At 46.1% G+C, this 19,945-nt stretch overlaps 1 protein-coding gene across 5 annotated transcripts in view; it reads right to left on the reverse strand.

Annotated features, from left to right (window-relative positions):
- Positions 1–437: 437 nt before the first annotated feature.
- LOC116938802 (insulin-like growth factor 2 mRNA-binding protein 3) overlaps positions 438–19,945 on the reverse strand; it is an 84,690-nt gene continuing 65,182 nt past the window's right edge. For 2 of the 5 annotated variants that reach the window (XM_032946457.2, XM_032946456.2), the window contains exons 10-16: positions 18,292–18,414; positions 17,432–17,503; positions 15,338–15,454; positions 13,231–13,305; positions 12,577–12,708; positions 9,578–9,691; positions 438–5,707 (exon numbers count right to left, since the gene is read on the reverse strand). In XM_032946457.2, coding sequence (XP_032802348.1) covers positions 5,606–5,707; positions 9,578–9,691; positions 12,577–12,708; positions 13,231–13,305; positions 15,338–15,454; positions 17,432–17,503; positions 18,292–18,414 — 735 coding nt within the window. In that variant the 3' untranslated portion in view covers positions 438–5,605. The remainder of the gene's footprint in view (positions 5,708–9,577; positions 9,692–12,576; positions 12,709–13,230; positions 13,306–15,337; positions 15,455–17,431; positions 17,504–18,291; positions 18,415–19,945) is intronic. The other 3 variants (XM_032946462.2, XM_032946458.2, XM_032946461.2) reach the window with 2 other exon arrangements.

Here is a 19,945-nt window from a genome sequence, read left to right on the forward strand (position 1 = left end):
GCCCTCATGCCATATTCCTGCAGGATGACAAAACTTAATTCTGCATCGGATCATGTTCTTGACTTGACAACTAACCCTGGTAAATGGTACCATTTTATTACGGCAGCAGATTATTAAACATATCAGGGACCGGGCATGGCCGATGCGGTCACCCGCTGCACGAATGGCCCATCGAAGATTCGGAGGCCTCCGAGTGCGGCCACGAATTCCAAACGATCGACCGCATCGTGACCAGCTGCTGCCCTTCACTCCTTTAAAGGAGGAACGGACGAGATCCACTCTGCGTCTGAACAGACAAATTGAGTGGCCAACAAATAAAAAAAATTACATCTTTAATCTGCTGCTATGAATCCACAGGAAAGAAGATCAAGCGTGCGTCCATTCGTTGCGCATTTTAATATCAGCGTTTCAACACGAAAAAATGGACTCCACAATGGTTGTTCAAAACTGCTTCAATTTTTATTGAGAGTTGAGTTCACTGCAACTGCCATGTCTGATATGAAGAGACGTGATAAATCAAATCTATGTATGGGGGTCCGAGCACAGTGCAACCTGGTTGTTGAATGCGAACTGACATGGGCCCGTTAACAGGACTGGCATGTGTACATTGCTCACACTCTCAGCAGCAGCAGCAGGAGACTTGGGAATGATAGATAAATAAAAAAATGATTATTAGAGGTAAATCAACAGCAAGAAAGAATTAAACTAAAAACATCACGGATCCATAAAAAAGCCGACAAATGAAGTCGCATCTGGGCAATAAGCGATGAGTGATGAGAGAACCACAACCCTTCTTGCACACACGGAGCCAAAGTGTACAAAAAAACAGCCCAGTCAACTTCACCGTCAAAATAACGAACTACAAGAATATGGATTAGCTATGCAGAAAAAGAGGCAATTTTTTTTTCAAAAGAAAAACACGTTTTTTTAATAAACCAACCTTTGTTAATTCCAACAAGTTTTGTGTTGAAATAAATGTCTAGGACTAGCAGTAGTTATGTTTGATAAAAATTGTCAATTTACTTGAAAAGAAAAAACATGAAAGTGTGGAAATGAACACCTGTCGGGTCCATTTCCACAATTCAATGTTCATGACGTCCGGAAGTGATAAAACAAAAACTCTACTCCAATGACCTCTCCACTCCTGCCCCACGTCAGAGATTTTTTTTTGTCCTGCGTTGCCATAAATTAAAAAACATTGTCCCCCCCCCCCCCTCTTATCAGCTGTCGAATCAAATCTGTATATTAAAAAGACTAAATTTTATATACCGATATAACCAGGTGTATTACCCACTACAACTGCAATTAAGATCTATTCAACCGGACATGAGTTGTTTTTTTACCACGACAGCAATGCACACCGCACAAATCTGAAGAGGTAGATCCAGCATAAAGATGAGCTCTTTTGTAAAGGGGGGGGACGTGGGAAAAGTTTCCCCATATTTGGATGCACCTTTTAGATCCCCCCTTCGGAATTCTCGGCGCCTTGTACACGGGGAGAAGGGACGAGGGGCCGCTGTACCGCGCGCAGACGAAGGCCGCTCCACTTTCCGCGCGCGGACGACGCACAAGGATTGGGCTCTGTGTGTGCAACCAAGGGGGATGTTTGGGGTGGGAGCGCGCGAGGAATTTTTTTTGTTTTGTTTTATGCACACCGTTATTGTTTTTTCCAAGGGAATAACCCTTTTTCTCAACGTTCTGCGATCCCATAAAATCGAATTAAGATCGGGTGAATGCACCGCCAATATTTTGACGCTTCCATTCCGTCCGGCGCTGTTGTCGCCGCCGCCGCTCAGCCCTTTTTGATGCCTCGACGATTTCGTCCACACCGTCGGTGAACGACTTGAGTGAAGGCCGTGATTCGAAGTCGGTTCAGTTGCAACCGAAATGCGCGAAACGCTTTCGTAGGGCGGGTAGTGTTACCGGAAACACTGAGCACGATTTGATGTTTAAGTTTTTTTCTGCACCGTCGTTCACACGCGGACCCGTTCAAGTTTCACCTACTCATTTTTTTTCTCCGAACACTGAGAAACTCGTGTCGAGTCTAAGAATAACGCGGCACCGTTGGAAGGCAAACAAAAAAAAACCTGATATACTTTTGACTGCATGTAGGTAACAGTATGGCGACAACAAGTAGCATAACTCTACTCTTGAGTGACGCAGAGTTAACGGCTTCCAAAGGAGACGGAAATCGGGTTACAATCGATGCACATTTCTAGCCACCCTAAACCCGACCTGCTGTGCGCTTTTCACAAACGTAGAACTTTCGCAGTGGCCGGGAAAATAAGTGTCGCGATTGTGCGCAACATTAACGTCGACATCTGGGGAGCGGGTGTAAAGCGACAGATCCGCACCTGTAACTGGGCGCAGGAGTCAAGTGCTGGGTTATCTGCTGCCCAAGGAATGCGCAACGTGGCCAACGTAGAAGGCGGGACGGACGAGCTCTCGGTCAGATCTGCGCGGAAGGTTTCTCGCTGCCCACCACCAAGGCCCTAATGTGTCCTCCCCCCCCCTGTCATGTTGCGTGGCTGGAGCCCCCCCCCACCCACTCCCCCCAAGGCACGTGCTGGCATTAAGTCCTGCGGTGACGTACGCTATGCAAGCAGGCATAGGTGTGCACTTGTATTCTGCTGGCATAGACACGCGTAAAGAAGTACATTCCAACGGATAGTCATGAAACTACCTCGAGAAACAAATTCATATGCATATTGAACGAGAAAAAAACATGTAGGTTAACCTTGAACGATCCTCACATATGCCTTAAAAAGCAAAAAGAGGCTAAATAGATTACAATAATATAGCAAAGTTAATTGCTACTTTTTTTTCTCTATCACACGTCAAGAGGTTTTTGCTGCCCTGGGATAGAACCGTGCAATGTGTGTTCGACTGTAGATTTGTATTGCTGTTGTGTGGTCTTAATGGGGGTACATTCATTATCTGCCTTTGGCGGTTTGATCAGAGATACACCAGATTTTCCTTGAGATCGTGGCAGTGGTGAGATGTGGCGTTGGTGGACCAGGCAGATATGGATGCCACGGTGGCGATATGTTTACTATATTTTTCTCCGGGTCTTCCGGTTTTTCCCCTCCACATTTATAAACGTGAATTTAGAGTATTTGGCTGCTATACATTTCCACGTGATGAGCCAACTGAGTTGAGCTATCATTTGTGGCCAGATCGCGTCTGAAAAACAGCTATACATAGCTCAGTGGGCCTTACTTGGTAAAATAAAAAAAATAGTTGAATTGTTTTAATAGATATGCAGCAATAACAGCGACTGTGCGATGTGCTGTGGCAGGGCAAGGCTGAGGCACGAACATTCGAACTGGACACGTCCAATTGTGGATCCTAAAATACGGAGCCACTAATTTATTGGAGAGTAAATTGTTTTACTGAAATTCATTTACCAAAGGCTGTTCCCAGCGACGGATGGATTGCATTTTTTTATGGTTACCAATTTTCCAGAACAGTGAAATCAAGATGCAAATTTTCACCATCATTATCCATAAAATGTGCATAAAATTCCACCTGCAGATTGGTCCAAGCCATCCAGATTTCCCAGCATGCATAGCAGTTGCCGTGACCAAGGCTGCGTGGCATGACGCGCTGTGCAGCTCATCATCATCATCGCTGGAATATCAAACATCTTCACTCCCACCAATCTGTGTTCCCTTAAAGGTGATCCGTAAAAAAAACGGTATCCCCATAGCATGCTGAGGGCTTCGTCACAAATTATAGTTCATCCGCTCGTGTCGAAGTGACATTGCCACAAAACCATGATTCACAATAACAACACATTTTCTCTCCACGTCAGATGAGACACTTGGTTTTCTGCTGCAGTTTATACCTGAGGTCATGCAGCAATGTATTTTGCTTAAAGAGAAAACATGCACGTGTAAAATCCACAAATCCTGATTACATTGTGAAATTGATTCAGATACATCTGTAAAAGCAGCACGACAATTAGCCTGTTAAAAGTGAGGGTATTTCTGACAGCTTTAAGGGAACACAGGCGCCATAACGTCAGAGACTGGGAAATATTATTCTCAGATCAGGGTGGCATCTTGCGGAAAGAGAAAGGATGTCCCTGTCGATGACCATCAACTCCCAAATGTAAACACTGCGATTACAATGGGACATTTACGTGTGACAGGGTGCCACCCTGTAAAGCGAGAGATGTAATTGGACGATCCCCATACACAATCGCAGATATACATCGGGTCTCCGAGTTCCACGCAGGGAGAATTTAGTCTGCAGAGTAAGCGCGACTCGTGCAGAAGAAGAAGAAGAAGAAGAAAAAAAAACTCCTCGAGATTCGTCTTTCCGTCACATGGGTTTTGCACTCTCACATCGGGGGCCAGAGAAAAGGTAGACCTCTCCTTGATTAGTGGAGCACGAAGCTTTAAAAACGAAACAAACGCACGCACACACGCAAGCCAGCAACGCAGGCTCCCGCCGCTGAGAAGACCTCCGAACTGACTGCAGGAAAAACAGGCGAACAAACGGAAGATCCTGTGTCCTACTTATCGGCCTAGCAGCAGTGTCCGACGTTCGTATTCATAGCCGCCTGATACACACATCAAACAACTTCTTACATTGTGATACCTTTTTTTTACTTTTGTCACCGCTGTTGTAAAAAGGTCATTTTTTTTTATTATTACGTTTTGACATAACTGGCATTGCTCTTTGGATGGCGTGTACATAGGCATGGTGTGTAGTCTTCATTATCATCGTTGCGAAACGTGTGGTGGTGTCATTACCTCAGTAGAAATGAGGCTCGAAATTTCTGAAGCGTCACTTAAACTTTTTTTTTTTTATCACAAACGCTCAGCTGTCGGTTTCGGGAGTGGGAAAATGTACATCTCGGCAAGCAAAAAAAAAACAAACGGTATTTCAATCTCCCAAACCGACGGCCCCACACACATTTTACCCTTTTTTTATTAAAAAAATAAAATGCTCAAGGCTTTCAATTTATAAAGCATACAAAACATCCCAAAGGAACAAAGGAACTCTGAGGTACTTAACGCCTGAGGTAGTTCTGTTAAAAAAAAAGCACGTGTCTGTGCCTTGGCCAGCACATTCATTGCTCCTCAGTTTGGGCTCCCTTGCAGTGTCCCACTGCGTCTTATAAAAATAGTAAAGACCTAATAAAATGATTCCCATTGCCTAAGCAAGGACTTATGCCGTTGGTTTTAAATAGCCGGTTGTAAACACTAAGCAATGCCTGTTCAAAAAAAAAAAGCCAAATTTTTTTTTAACAAAAAAATTCTAAATGGTGGGGGGGGGGAAAGCGAAAAACAATACTTTGGTTACAGGGAAAGGGGAGGAAACAGGACCAGGCGAGATATACAATCCCCCATAAAAGGCAGGTGATAAAACAAAGTCCACATTTCATCGTCGTTGGTTTAAGACAATTGGTGGGAAGCAAAAACATTTTTTTGTTAATTGACGTTACAATACAAAACAACTGAAAACTTTGTACGGATTTCTGCCTTTAACACTGGTGCTTAGCAGTTCCTCCCTGCTTGGGTGCCTAGCCCTCTCCCCCCATCCCTGTGGTGTCTGCTGGTGGACTGGCCAGGAGGTCGAGCGTGGTGGGGTGGTGCTACTTCTGCCGGGACTGTCCTGGAAGGTCGGACGCGGGTGGCTGACGCTGCTGTTGCTGCCGAAACTGCTGCAGGATCTCACGGATCTTCCTCTGCGCCGTCTTCAGGAGAAACGAGAGCGGGTCGGGGAATGGAAGGACTCTTTGGTTACAGCAAGGGTCGACGGAAGCGATGCGCCGATTACGGGTACACGGAGCAGACGTTTGGGGAATGGTCATGGAGGAATGAAATCGCGTGCCTGGAAGCACACAGGCTGTGTGGCGGTTGCTACTGGTAAGGTAATATAAAGGGGGAAGTGAAGCATGTGGATCGAATTTGTGTGGAATTACAAGGAAGACATGGGCATGAATGTAGAGCGCGGGTAGAAGCTCATTAACGCTTTTGGCAGAATCAACCTCAAAGCGGATTAAATTATGTAAAAACCTCTCGAGGCAGACAAATTGGGGAAAAAAAAATTCTTCTGGTTATGTGGGATGTCTGACATACTGCAAGTAATTAAATAATTCATTCCTATAAAAAGTTAAATTACATTCACATGTAATTACCGTCTAACATTTAATCAACACGTAAAAATGTATCAAATATTTACAATTTAATAATGCTTAGCAGTTTAACCCCGAGTAACTTACCGTCGCTGTGCAAGAAAACGGTGAAACGCCGCGGTCAGTGAATGTGGAAGTCTGAAGAGGTTTTCTGCCAGGCTTGAAGAACTTTACTGCGCTTTTTTTGTAAAATGTGCAAGAACAAGACAGCCCTGGCGAGAGCACGCGGAGGACCGAGGCGTCGTAGGCCATGGGGTCGCCGAATTCCATGTAACAGGTAAGTATACGGGTTTTAGAAATGCTGCAGTGTTGCTATTTGTCCACATGAATCGTGTTGCAACCAAATCAGAAAATACATTGAGATCTTTGGCCAATTCCTTAGTGATTATTTTACATGTGGGTGGGGGGGTGGGGGGGAATTGTAGTACCTGGAGAAAAACACATTTTATCGAGTAACACAAGGCTCAAAGATCTATAACATTGATCCGCAATCTCTCTTACCATACTGTAGTCATCATCTGGTCACCTCTCAGCCACCTTCACAGCCATCTCACAGCCATCTCACAACCACCTTCACAGCCATCTCACAACCATCTCACAACCACCTTCACAGCCATCTCACAACCACCTTCACAGCCATCTCACAACCACCTTCACAGCCATCTCACAACCATCTCACAACTACCTTCACAGCCACCTTCACAGCCACCTTCACAGCCACCTTCACAGCCATCTCACAACCACCTTCACATCCACCTTCACAGCCAATTTCACAGCCACCTTCACAGCCACCTTTACAGCCATCTCACAACCACCTTCACAGCCACCTTCACAGCCACCTTCACAGCCATCTCACAGCCATCTCACAACCACCTTCACATCCACCTTCACAGCCATCTCACAACCACCTTCACAGCCATCTCACAACCACCTTCACCTTCACAGCCACCTTCACAGCCACCTTCACAGCCACCTTCACAGCCACCTTCACAACTACCTTCACAGCCATCTCACAGCCACCTTCACAGCCATCTCACAACCTCCTTCACAGCCATCTTCACAGCCACCTTCACAGCCATCTCACAACCACCTTCACAACCACCTTCACAGCCACCTTCACAGCCATCTCACAACCACCTTCACAGCCATCTCACAACCACCTTCACAGCCATCTTCACAGCCACCTTCACAGCCATCTCACAACCACCTTCACAGCCATCTTCACAGCCACCTTCACAGCCACCTTCACAGCCACCTTCACAGCCACCTTCACAGCCACCTTCACAGCCACCTTCACAGCCATCTCACAACCACCTTCACAGCCACCTTCACAGCCATCTCACAGCCACCTTCACAGCCACCTTCACAGCCACCTTCACAGCCACCTTCACAGCCACCTTCACAGCCATCTTCACAGCCACCTTCACAGCCACCTTCACAACCACCTTCACAACCACCTTCACAACCACCTTCACAGCCACCTTCACAGCCACCTTCACAGCCACCTTCACAGCTACCTTCACAGCCACCTTCACAGCCATCTCACAGCCACCTTCACAGCCACCTTCACCTTCACAGCCACCTTCACAGCCATCTCATAGCCATCTTCACAGCTACCTTCACAGCCACCTTCACAGCCACCTTCACAGCCACCTTCACAGCCATCTCACAGCCACCTTCACAGCCACCTTCACAACCACCTTCACAGCCATCTCACAGCCATCTTCACAGCCACTTTCACAACCACCTTCACAGCCATCTCACAACCACCTTTACAGCCATCTCACAACCACGTTCACAACCACCTTCACAGCCACCTTCACAGCCATCTTCACAGCCACCTTCACAGCCATCTCACAGCCACCTTCACAGCCACCTTCACAGCCACCTTCACAGCCACCTTCACAGCCACCTTCACAGCCACCTTCACAGCCACCTTCACAACCATCGCACAACCACCTTCACAGTCACCTTCACAGCCACCTTCACAGCCACCTTCACAACCATCTCACAACCACCTTCACAACCACCTTCACAGCCACCTTCACAACCACCTTCACCTTCACAGCCACCTTCACAACCACCATCTCACAACCACCTTCACAGCCACCTTCACAGCCATCTTCACAGCCACCTTCACAGTCATCTCACAACCACCTTCACAACGACCTTCACAGCCACCTTCACAACCACCTTCACAACCACCTTCACAGCCATCTCACAACCACCTTCACAGCCACCTTCACAGCCATCTCACAGCCACCTTCACAACCACCTTCACAGCCATCTCTCAACCACCTTCACAGCCACCTTCACAACCACCTTCACAGCCATCTCACAACCATCTCACAGCCATCTCACAACCATCTCACAGCCATCTCACAACCACCTTCACAGCCATCTCACAACCACCTTCACAACCACCTTCACAGCCACCTTCACAGCCACCTTCACAGCCACCTTCACAGCCACCTCCACAACCACCTTCACAGCCACCTTCACAGCCACCTTCACAGCCATCTCACAACCACCTTCACAGCCATCTCACAGCCATCTCACAACCACCTTCACAACCACCTTCACAGCCACCTTCACAGCCATCTCACAGCCACCTTCATAACCACCTTCACAGCCATCTCACAGCCACCTTCACAGCCATCTCACAACCACCTTCACAGCCACCTTCACAGCCACCTTCACAACCACCTTCACAACCACCTTCACAACCACCTTCACAGCCATCTCACAACCACCTTCACAACCACCTTCACAGCCATCTCACAACCACCTTCACAGCCATCTCACAACCACCTTCACAACCACCTTCACAGCCACCTTCACAGCCACCTTCACAGCCATCTTCACAGCTACCTTCACAGCCACCTTCACAGCCACCTCACAGCCACCTTCACAGCGACCTTCACAGCCACCTTCACAACCACCTTCACAGCCACCTCACAGCCACCTTCACAGCCACCTCACAGCCACCTTCACAGCCACCTTCACAGCCACCTTCACAACCACCTTCTCAGCCACCTTCACAGCCATCTCACAGCCACCTTCACAACCACCTTCACAGCCACCTTCACAGCCACCTTCACAGCCACTTTCACAGCCACCTCACAGCCACCTTCACAGCCACCTCACAGCCACCTTCACAGCCATCTTCACAGCAACCTTCACAGCCATCTTCACAGCCACCTTCACAGCCACCTTCACAGCCACCTTCACAGCCACCTTCACAGCCACCTTCACAGCCACCTTCACAGCCGTGCCGGGGTGGTGGGCTGGCCCCAACACACGCCGTCTGGGCGATCCACCAATGCAACCTCCAGTGCCGGCGGATAAGAGGCGTGCCCCAGCGCGCCAGACTAAGTGCGGCTTAAAAGGCTGAGCAGCGCAAAAGGCACCGCACGGCGGCAGCCGTACCTGGCTGGCGAAGAAATGCCCGATAATTTTCACGACAACTTGGTCGTCATCGTCAGGCGCCTGGTCCCGCGGCACGACGACCTCGGCACTCGTCAGGTTCTGCAGCTCGTTGACCTGGACGGGGCGGGCCGGGGGAGGAGGGGCACAGAGGGATGACCGATACCGCTTTCACACTTTCTCTATTCCTGCACATGTTGAATTTAATTCGCACCGTACGTGGTCAACCATGCTAATCAAAGGTGTGGGGAAAGACTACAAAACTGGTGAGTTGAGTACTTTGTCACAGCACCACCTGGCTGGATGACATAAAGTCGTCTTATGTGCTGTGTATATGTGCCAGAGGCAGGGGCGGAGCCACAGGGGGGGCTGCGGGGGGGGGGGGGCTGAGCCCCCCCGCTGAAATTTTGGGAAAGTCGGTAATCGGGATAACCGGATATCTGGCTGCTGCAAAATGCTGCAGGCTGCCACCTTGTGCTGCCCTGCAGGCTGCCACCTTGTGCTGCCCTGCAGGCTGCCACCTTGTGCTGCCCTGCAGGCTGCTTGAGCCACATCAGCGGCTCCGACCTATTAATAAACTCCGCGTTCAAATCCAATTAAATGTGTTTTATACATTTGTGGCGCCCATTGGAAAAGATAAACAATGGATATCTCAGAATACTGAAGTCAGCCCCCCCCCCAAAGTCAAAATCCTGGCTCCGCCCCTGGCCAGAGGTGCCATCACAGTGTTAGTTTATTAGAGGGCATTACATTGGGTTGTTTTTTCTGGACACGGCTAATGATGGCAATATGGTTCAGGAGCTAAATGTCAATGTTGAGTTCTGTTGCTGGCCAAGTCAAGAGGGGCTTCAGGCGAGCGAGTTGGTGCAGTTTTTGCTGTTCCTCCTCTGTTGAAGGAACGCAGACTGCAGTGGTTTACCGTATGGTCCATAGTTGAGGTTGTATGGCCACAGTTGCACTTCTGTGACGTGTCTTTTAATTTTCCATTCATGAAGGAGCTGTGCGCATCAGCGTGTTGATGTTCTGATGCAGTTGTGATGATCACACCAGTTAATTTCCACCGATATCAGAAGAGTCCAATGGGCAGCGAAAGTGGTATAAAAAAACTGGGAACATTCTAAATAAAAATGACCTTGTGTACGCTTAGTGATTATGACAGCAAATCCATGTGTCAACTGGACCAAACACTGTACTTTGAAATTAACTGCATTTAAATATCAGTGTGGTTCAGCCTTAGCAGGTGGTGTGGTGGGCTTGCCATGAGGACAGTTTGAATGGAACAAATGACGACGATTAAAGTCCTAGAGCCTTCTGGAAAAGTTTCAGAGCAAATTTCCCCAAGGACATAGCCACCTAAAAAATGTGTACGAAAGAACATTTACAATGAGAGCTCAATATTCCAAATAAGTCTCCAAGTAAATTGTAGAAATTAACCTTTTCCCGTTAGGAGATCACTGCAAGTTGCAGGGTGGGTGACCCCGTTGACCGCTGAATCTTGGAAAGCGCAAGCGGTTAGCGCAAATTTTATTTAGAGAGGCGTAGCGCTGCTGTTTTTAAAGACATTGTACTCGCCGCAGAGAACTGTAGCGACACGACCGCACTTCTGTGATAGCTGGTGACAAACTGTGCCACACGACCCCTCCCATACGGCCTTATGAGAGTCTCGGTAGCGATAGAGTATTTGTTTTTCCCTTTCTAGTTCCCTTTCGGTGATGCACACATACATCACCGGAGCGGAATCGGAAGAAAATCCGATAACGTACAGGTAACTGTGCTGAGGCAACACTTACACACACACACATTCCCATCCAAAGAGATATCAATTGACTCTCGTGCCTATTAAGATAATTAACAAACGAATTGATAGAAAAATGCAAAACACAGAAAGACAAAATGCCTCAAAACAGTTAACACTATTGTATCATGTGTTCGTACGGACTGCAAGAGTTAATAGAATAATGCCTGGCTTGTTTGCAGTGAGAAAAGGTTGCAAGGACAAATAGATGCAGGACACACTGCAGAACAACCTTAGCAATGTCATTATAATTTTGATTTAAAACTTTCGTGACTGCAGGGATTCATATTCTATGGTTCTTTCGGTAAAGTCACGTAGACAGAAAAAAATATAACAATAAAATAATACAAATTAAAATAAAGTGAATAAAAAATACAAATATTAACAATAAAATAATAGAAATTTAAATAAAGTGAATAAAAAATATTAACAATAAAATAATAAAAATAAAGTGAATACATTTTTTTAAAAATATTTTTTATCCACTTTGTTTTCATTTTTTATTGTTATAATCTTTTCTATCTACGTGACTTAAACGAAAGAACCATAGAATATGAAAATGTTATTACAGCATGCAAAACTGCTTGTGAGAACAGTCCTGAAATAACAGAACATTACGACTACAAGAATGTGTTCCACGTGTTAAGTGGAAGTGCCTGTCTTCTCAACATCGCATTGTATTATCTTTTCATAAAAGCAGCCAAAGTGATGAAATTCTGAGAAAAAAATCCACACGTGGCTATTGAACCTCAGCCACACTACAGGGCTGGTATATATATTGTTATTAGATACTGGGGTAAATTTGATATGAATATATGCATTGGATGTATAAGTTTGAGTTTTTCGTGAATATTTATTGGTACTTTCTGTTTTCAGGAGAAACTCCATATTCTGATGTGACAAGTCCACCCAATCACACAACTTCACACCAATTTTTTTTTTTTAAAGTCAAGTCTCAGAGGCTAAATGCTGAATTATATTGATTAGATATTCGAGAATATTCGAGAAAATCGAATCAATGCCATAACAAAAACGTATAAGTCTATCACATGTATACATATACATTTTACGTCAGCATCTCGAATAACCATTATAAAACCATTCAACGTTCTTTTTCGGTGTATTCATTTTTGGACACCCTGTATCTATTCATCTGCGAGTGGTCGGCATGACCAGCGCGCGGCCTGTTCAGCAGTTGCAATCGTACCGTTCGCCCTCCCTTGCCGATGACCCTGCCGGCAGCGGCCGATGGGACCTTGATGTGTGCTTCCAGCTTCACTTCTTCCTTGGGGTTGTAGAAATTCTCTTCTTTTAATTTCCCATAAATTCTGCCCTGGGCCTGAAGACGCGCACAGCCAACAACAAGCGCTCAGGTGACACGCCGCCCAGGATGCCGCGAAGAAGCTTGCCATCCTTCGTCACATTTGTTTTGCACAGCGATGTGGAGATTGAAGTTCGACTGTTACTCAGAGATAAGTGGTGTAATTAGCACAAACCGCCGTTTTGAACGTTGGGGTGGGTGTTGGCTTTAGAGCGGTGGATCAAAATGCTATTAACTCTGATCCTGAACCCCACAATCAGTGCCCACACAATGTCCTCCCCCTCACCTAATAACACGGTACCAATTATAAGCAATAACGTTGTGTGTAATTATAATCCATGGAGCAAGTGATTGCTATTGTAACGTACGCATTTTTTTCTTACCATGAATGTAATTATCTCTCGAGTTCATGGCATTATGGTGAAAAACACACATTACATATATAAAAAAAACTTAATTATATTTAATAAACAATTTCCTTTTTTTTTTCATAATTTCAATGCCAAAGTAATAGGCATGTCCACGAGGGGATACTCTCACCTTAAACTGTGCTTCAGCAGGGCCAGTAATGGTGACCATTCTCTCCTTGGCGTCAGGTGTTTCAGGAGGTGCAATCTGCGGAGAAGACGGGGCCACACACGGTGCAAGTCGCAACGGTGCAGCCCGGCGCGCACGTTTCGTGACGGAGAAGCGTCCATTGGGCAAGAAACATTAAGGAAAAGAATAAAAAAAACTTTCCTGCGTGCTAGATACCGCCAAAGTACATGGCTCAGCATTAACACCATTCACACGACTGGGCGGTGGCACGGCCCAGCGGCGGAGCGTTTTAGCCACTCGACGCGGAGGTTCGCGGCTCGGGGGGGCTCCAGCGGCCCGTCTGGTTAATACCGCAGTGTGCGTATTAAGCATAAAACACACACGCCGTCTGCTTCACAGCGGACGTTCAAGCGTCCCGTGACGTCATTCGCAATAGTGGGCCAAATCTCATGGTTCAAGTTTGCCCGATTTATTTTTTAAATGAGACCGCAAAGAACTCAATTGGAATCTGCAGGGCAACCGCCGCTCACCCCGACTGCCAACCCCTGATCAGTGCCTCCCTTATTACAGACAAATTCAGACCTTACTGGTCACCCCGTGCCCTTATACATCTCAACGTTCATCTTACAAGTCCCATCAGAATAAGGGAGAAACACGAAGACAATCACAACTACTACACTCACCACTAGTACACTTACCACTACAGACCTGTTTACCTCTTATCAGTGCCCTAACTTATTAGACAAATTCAGCCTGTGTAGGCTATATGGAAGATCTTTCTCATCTGCCTTACTCTTGCATGTGCCCTCTTATGTAATGTACATAAAATCACCCACATTAAACTTTACTGACTTCTGCTACTTTGTTAAAAGCATGAAGTAAACATGACTGATTAAATAATTTAAACGTTTTATCTGGAGCCTAAAACCAACACAAAACATTTCTAGAACAAACTGTATTTACCGATTTCTTTTACAATTGTTTACAAATAAAAAAAATATTAAAAAGTAATTTCTTTAACGTTTTGCATTGAGCCCATGAATTTATGACAATCTGTTACTTTTTAGGAAATTGTTGACAAATTATTTGGATAAAACAAGATATATTTCACTGGGAAACATCTTATGTCTATCAAAATTACAATCGTGATTACACGGATGTATAAAATCAATCTAGATGCATTGCTGATCCATCATCAATTGCTCAAGATCCTGTGACTAATACTCGTGTAAGTCTGCCAACTGGGTAAATGAAGCTCACTGCTAAAACTGTATTAGAATGAGGCATATGACTAAGAAGCCACATGATTCATCGGAGACACAAAATAAACATATGCTACTCCATGTAAAATGTGCATTTTATACGCATACTTGAAGAGCACATGAATCACAACACAGTTATGTACTTTAATGTTTTCCATGCAACTTTGCTCAGTGTAATTGTCATTTAATGCGGTGTTCAAATAAAACAGGAAGTGGCAAAAATATGAGTCCATTGGGTTGGATGGTTTTTCAAATCAAGTACCTTTTCATGGGAAAATTATATCTCTAAAAATATATCTTATTCTTCCCTTGTGTAGACTATCCTGACTGAAACTATCTTCTAACATTTCTGTAATATACTCAAACTGTTGCCATTAGTCTTTTTTTCTAAGCACAATATCATATCTCTTAATTTCCACCGTCTTAAAGTAAAGTCTACCAATTGAATATGTAACATTACAACTGCATTGTCAAGCTCAAGATGTCATCATGGCCAAAGCCATTTGTCATCATGCCACCACACCTTGCTTTCTACCCTGCGCTAGATACCACAGCTGCTGCATAGTAGGCACGTGACCTCCTAGATCCGCTCTCACGGTCTCCCTCCATCTAGCCCGAGGTATCCCCCCTCCTCCCGTGGTCTCCCGGTGAGGTTACCCATGCAATCTACAAAATAAACTAGTAGACGATGCGTCTCTCTTTCACATATCCGTAGCTCCTCACCAAAAACGATAAGTATTTCTTACACAACCCATTAGCCGCAATCTACAATCATTTAATCCTCGACAATGGAGGTATTCTAGAAACCACCAAGCCATTCACACACACGTGCGCGCGCGCAAATGTACCTTGATGGAGGCTCCTGCAAATCTTGAGATCTGCTTAATGTTCTGGCCCTTTTTGCCAATGATGGCACCGACCGACTGCGTAGGGATGAACAGGAAGACAGTCTCCTGCTCCGTCTGCTGCTCTCACGCACACACACACACACGTGCGTGCATGCAGCACAAACACACGGGGTGGGGGGTGGGAGGTGGGCAGGCGCACAGACAAACATGTACACACGCGCACGACACGGCAGGGCAGCGGGTCGCCTGGAATCCGCGGCGGTGCCTCGCTGTGGACGCAGCCACCAACGTGCACGACGCTTTGGGGGTCGGTGACAAAAACATGCAGAGGGTCGAGCCATGGTTTCCAGGCAAAGCTTCGAAAGGGGGCAGAGGGAGCGCGCAGAGCTGTGACATCGCCGATTTAATCTGTTAATTGAACGAATGTAGGATGTGACTGCACCGTAAAATCTCCCCAAGCCAGACTGAAGTAAGCTAGAATTCAGTGCAAGCTGCATGAAAATAAACAACTAAACTGAGAAATAAAGAGGATACAAAACTCCGGCAGGAACATCGTTTGCGCATTAATTACGCCGAGTGGTACAAAAATCCGGTGAGCATGGCACTTGGAAGCCACGGTCGTCTGCATTCTCTGTGAATGGTCTCATTATTTCACATTTCTCTTACAAATAACATATATTCGTCAAGCAAGTCAAAATACCTCTGCAGCTGTCCACATGCAATGAATGTTAGCAATTCCAATTCTGATTCATGGTGGTGATAACTAACAGGTTCATTATACAGGAGTAATTTCCGTGTTATTAAAATTGAAAATATTTCACTGTAAATAGTTAATTGTCATCGAGCATTAATTACATGTCTTAAGTTGTAATTACACATAAATGTTATTAATATGCATGTTGGTTTTTATTACCATTTCATTATTTGCAGTACACCAGACATCGCTCATAACCAGAAAAGTTGTACCAAATTGGTCTGACTTTGAGAAGTTTTACTCTACTTTACATTTTCAAGCAATAAGGTTATTTACAATTGCAGAAGCACTCTCTAACGTCGAACCTCCCGGTTTTAACTTTCCACCACGCCAATGGTTGACCATCAGCCGAATCCAGACCGGGCATTGCCGAGGCGGTCACCTGATGCGCACGAATGGCGCATCAAAGATTCGGCGGCCTGCGAGTGCGCGGCCACAAATCCCGAAACCATCGACCGCACCGTAAACAATCCGTCGCTGCTGATGTCTTCACTCCTTTAAAGGAGGAACCGACGAGATCCACTCTGCTTCTGAACAAAGAATTGAGCGGATAACAAATCTAAAATGGTATCTTTAATCTGCTGTTATTAATCCACACTAAAGAGGCAGAAGAAGCACTCTAAGAAGCAGAAGCATCGCACAGAGGTGAACCTGTGTTAATGTTGGCTCAGCAACATGAGCACACACACACGCACAACAACGACGATGAACAAGCACGAAGAGTACTAGAAGCAATTTTCGAAAATACGAATCACGAATTAATATATTGTGCTGCAAGCAGGTTAGGGCAACGCACGGACAGACAAAAGCACATGGGAAGCTGATACATGGAATATGCAACAGCCAATTCCTGCCCTTATATTAAACAGAAAAAAGGGGGTTCAGATAGCAATAGATGATGCTCATTTAAAACAAAAAAAATTACCAAGTCTGCAAGAGCTAAGACTTCACATTTCATGGTCTCAAGTAACATATACTTAAATGGCTATCGTATGCTGCAACTAAAACACAAACATTTTTATGACGGTAATGTGTTGTGTTCCCTTTGGCTCATTACTGAATAAAATAAAATAAATAAAAACTCAAGGCATCCTTTGAGATCTCTGCTCGTTTTTTTTTACACAAAGCTGTGGCTATAACCTGTGATCTCATATATATATTTGTTTTAAATGCCTTCACTAGCTTCTGACTCTTCCACGACTATGTTTGGCAACAGAGTACTTTCCGCTGTATCTGGATAAGAAGAGGAAACGCTGAACAACAGTGAGGAGGAGGAGGAGGAGCCAGGACTGTGAGACTATAACGCTACGGGCAGGGGCTCCCCCTCTAGCTGCACTTACAGCTGCGGGCTGGGCCACTGCCGGTGTGACACCAGACGTGCCGTAGGCACCACCCACAAACGACGGGTGACTCTGAATCAGACACAGAGACAGGGACGGTGTAGAGGGCTGACGGACGGAGGGGGGGGGGCGGGGGGGAACGACGACTCACGACACCCACAGAGAAAGCGACGGCTGCACAAAAAGTCGTGGACAGCAGGAGAAAAATACGGCGCCCGTGTGTGTGTGCGTGTGTGCACGTGCGTGCGTTGCAGTGGTCGTCAGCGTGCTGCACCACGAACCCCGCGACCCGAGTTCGATTCCCGCTCATGGCCAACACCAGTGACGATTATCTAAACCGATCCTGGGCCTCCCCTAGGTCGACCAGGCCTCAAATGAGTACCTGGTGCGGTGTGTAACACTGCTAATAAGAAGACAAAGGCGGCCCCGGCATGGTGCTGCCCACTCTCGGTGTGTCGTGCCTGCCTTTATAGCTGCTCGCTAACAGCACTTGCACCAACAGTTTGTCCAAGGCTATACAGGGGATTTTGGTCTTTGTCAGCAGTAGCACAGCCGAAACGTTTCGTCTCTGTGTCGCGTTAGCCCCAAGAGAAGACATTGGAAGACTGCTCCACACCAATAACTAGTGCCGCTGTAGACGGCCGTATTACAAAACTCACAAAACAACATAAAATAAGACATTTAAAAAGGAAAATTAAACGAGAAAAAAATATATATCATTCGACGCGGCACTTTTTTGTAAATGGCTTTACGCCATGCAGGGAAACATACATTTCAGTGAAAACATGCAAACAAATTTGATTCAGGTGCTCTATGGAAAGCTAAGAGAGAGGGGAAGTGGGGAAGGGCAGAGTTCTTACCGCAAACGGCATGTAGGGGGTGTTCATGGCACGTGGCCCTGATGAGGCCGGCATTCCGGGCATAGATGGGGGGAAAAGCCCCACTGCGTTCAAGTTCAGCCCTGGGATCAGGTTTCCCTGTTGCTGAAACGGCACAAAAACACAACCGTGGCGAGATAAAAAAAAAACGGCGAAGCAATTTACAAAGCCAACTCGCAACATCTCCCTGCACCAACAACAAGCGTGGGGCAGCAGCCCTCTCTCTCTCTCTCTTGTAGCCCTGAGCCGGTGTGGGAAATTCCACATTCCCTTGGAGGGTGCCAGTCTCCCAACTGATAACTTCCTACAAAGCAGTACCATTTTATCGTATCCAAAAAGATGATCGGTTGAGTTTACTACCGCTTTAACCCTGACCAACATTTGAAGCTAAAAAAATCTTCATATGGTGACCTGAGCACTTACAACAGGACGAAGTTAAAAAAAAAATGTAACACTAAAATAACAAATCTGGGTTGTGTTTTCTTGGCATCACTAAGAGCTGTAAGACGGTTCAACGTTCTCTTGAATTGTACCATCTTACTTAAAAAATAAACACTATCATGACGGTGACATGAAATATACTTATTGCCATCTGGCACACATTAAAACATTAAAGGAGTGACAATGTTCTAAAGGAAAAAAGATCACATGTGGGAGCACAGCCACATGTGGTAGAACTGTTATTGTGATAGTAAATTGATGTCGCAGCTGTAATTGCAATCATTATCACTGTCGTAAATTACAACCGGAGGGGTCCCCCACCCTGTGCGATTGTGCCGAGTTCCCATATCAGTTAGATGCCTTCACCAACCCACACTGACCAGCGTGGTGAAGTGTGGTCAAACAACAACGCTGCAACTCACGGATGATAAGCTTAAACCACGGTCACCAGCAGCTCTGCTTCCACCAGCTGTGACGCTGACTGGGTAGATGATGGAGCAGAGACAGTGGGGTACGGACAGGGCGCCTTTTGGATTTTAGATGTAGCGAAATAGGAACAACTTAGCAGGTGTGTGACAAAAGCCGGAGCGCTGAAGCTGCATAATAAAGTAAATTTTATATCAGAGATAGTAGTCCTTGCGATGAGACCCAGAAAGAGTGAGAGACAGCGACATGAGACGGCCATGAGTGAAGACAGAGACCCGTCTGCCAGAGTAAAAGCGATGATACAGCCAGAGACAAGAGGTGTGTAAGAACAGATGTGGACAAGACAGGCACGGTGACTGAAGAGATGTGTTCAGTTTAAACAGAACAGAGACAAGGTGAACCTTAATTGCCTGCACACTGCTATGTGCCACGGCACGCAAGTCATTACAAGGGTGCCGTTCAGCCTTGCCGACCTCACCAGCTCCTCTTGGGTTGAGACAGCAGAGTGCAAAATGTTGCCGATGTTAAATCCTATTTTTCCCCGAATGCCTTCCTATACCCCATGATTTTTTTTTTACCGCCATTATTTTTTTCCTCCGGTTTTCATTTTTCGTCTTCAATTCCCACCCCCCCCCCCCCCCCCACAATCACTGGTTTAGACCCCGTGCTGCCTCCTAAAACCCTTTCCTGACCTCTCCACATTCCTGGCGCTCGTTCCCACTGACTTTTGGCATATGTTCCTGGACCTCAGCCTTTGGGCTCTGTTTGG

Source organism: Petromyzon marinus, chromosome 4 (genome assembly GCF_048934315.1).
Source record: "Petromyzon marinus isolate PM22_M1 ecotype Great Lakes invasive population chromosome 4, UKy_Petmar_22M1.pri1.0, whole genome shotgun sequence".
Taxonomy (NCBI): Eukaryota; Metazoa; Chordata; class Hyperoartia; order Petromyzontiformes; family Petromyzontidae; genus Petromyzon; species Petromyzon marinus.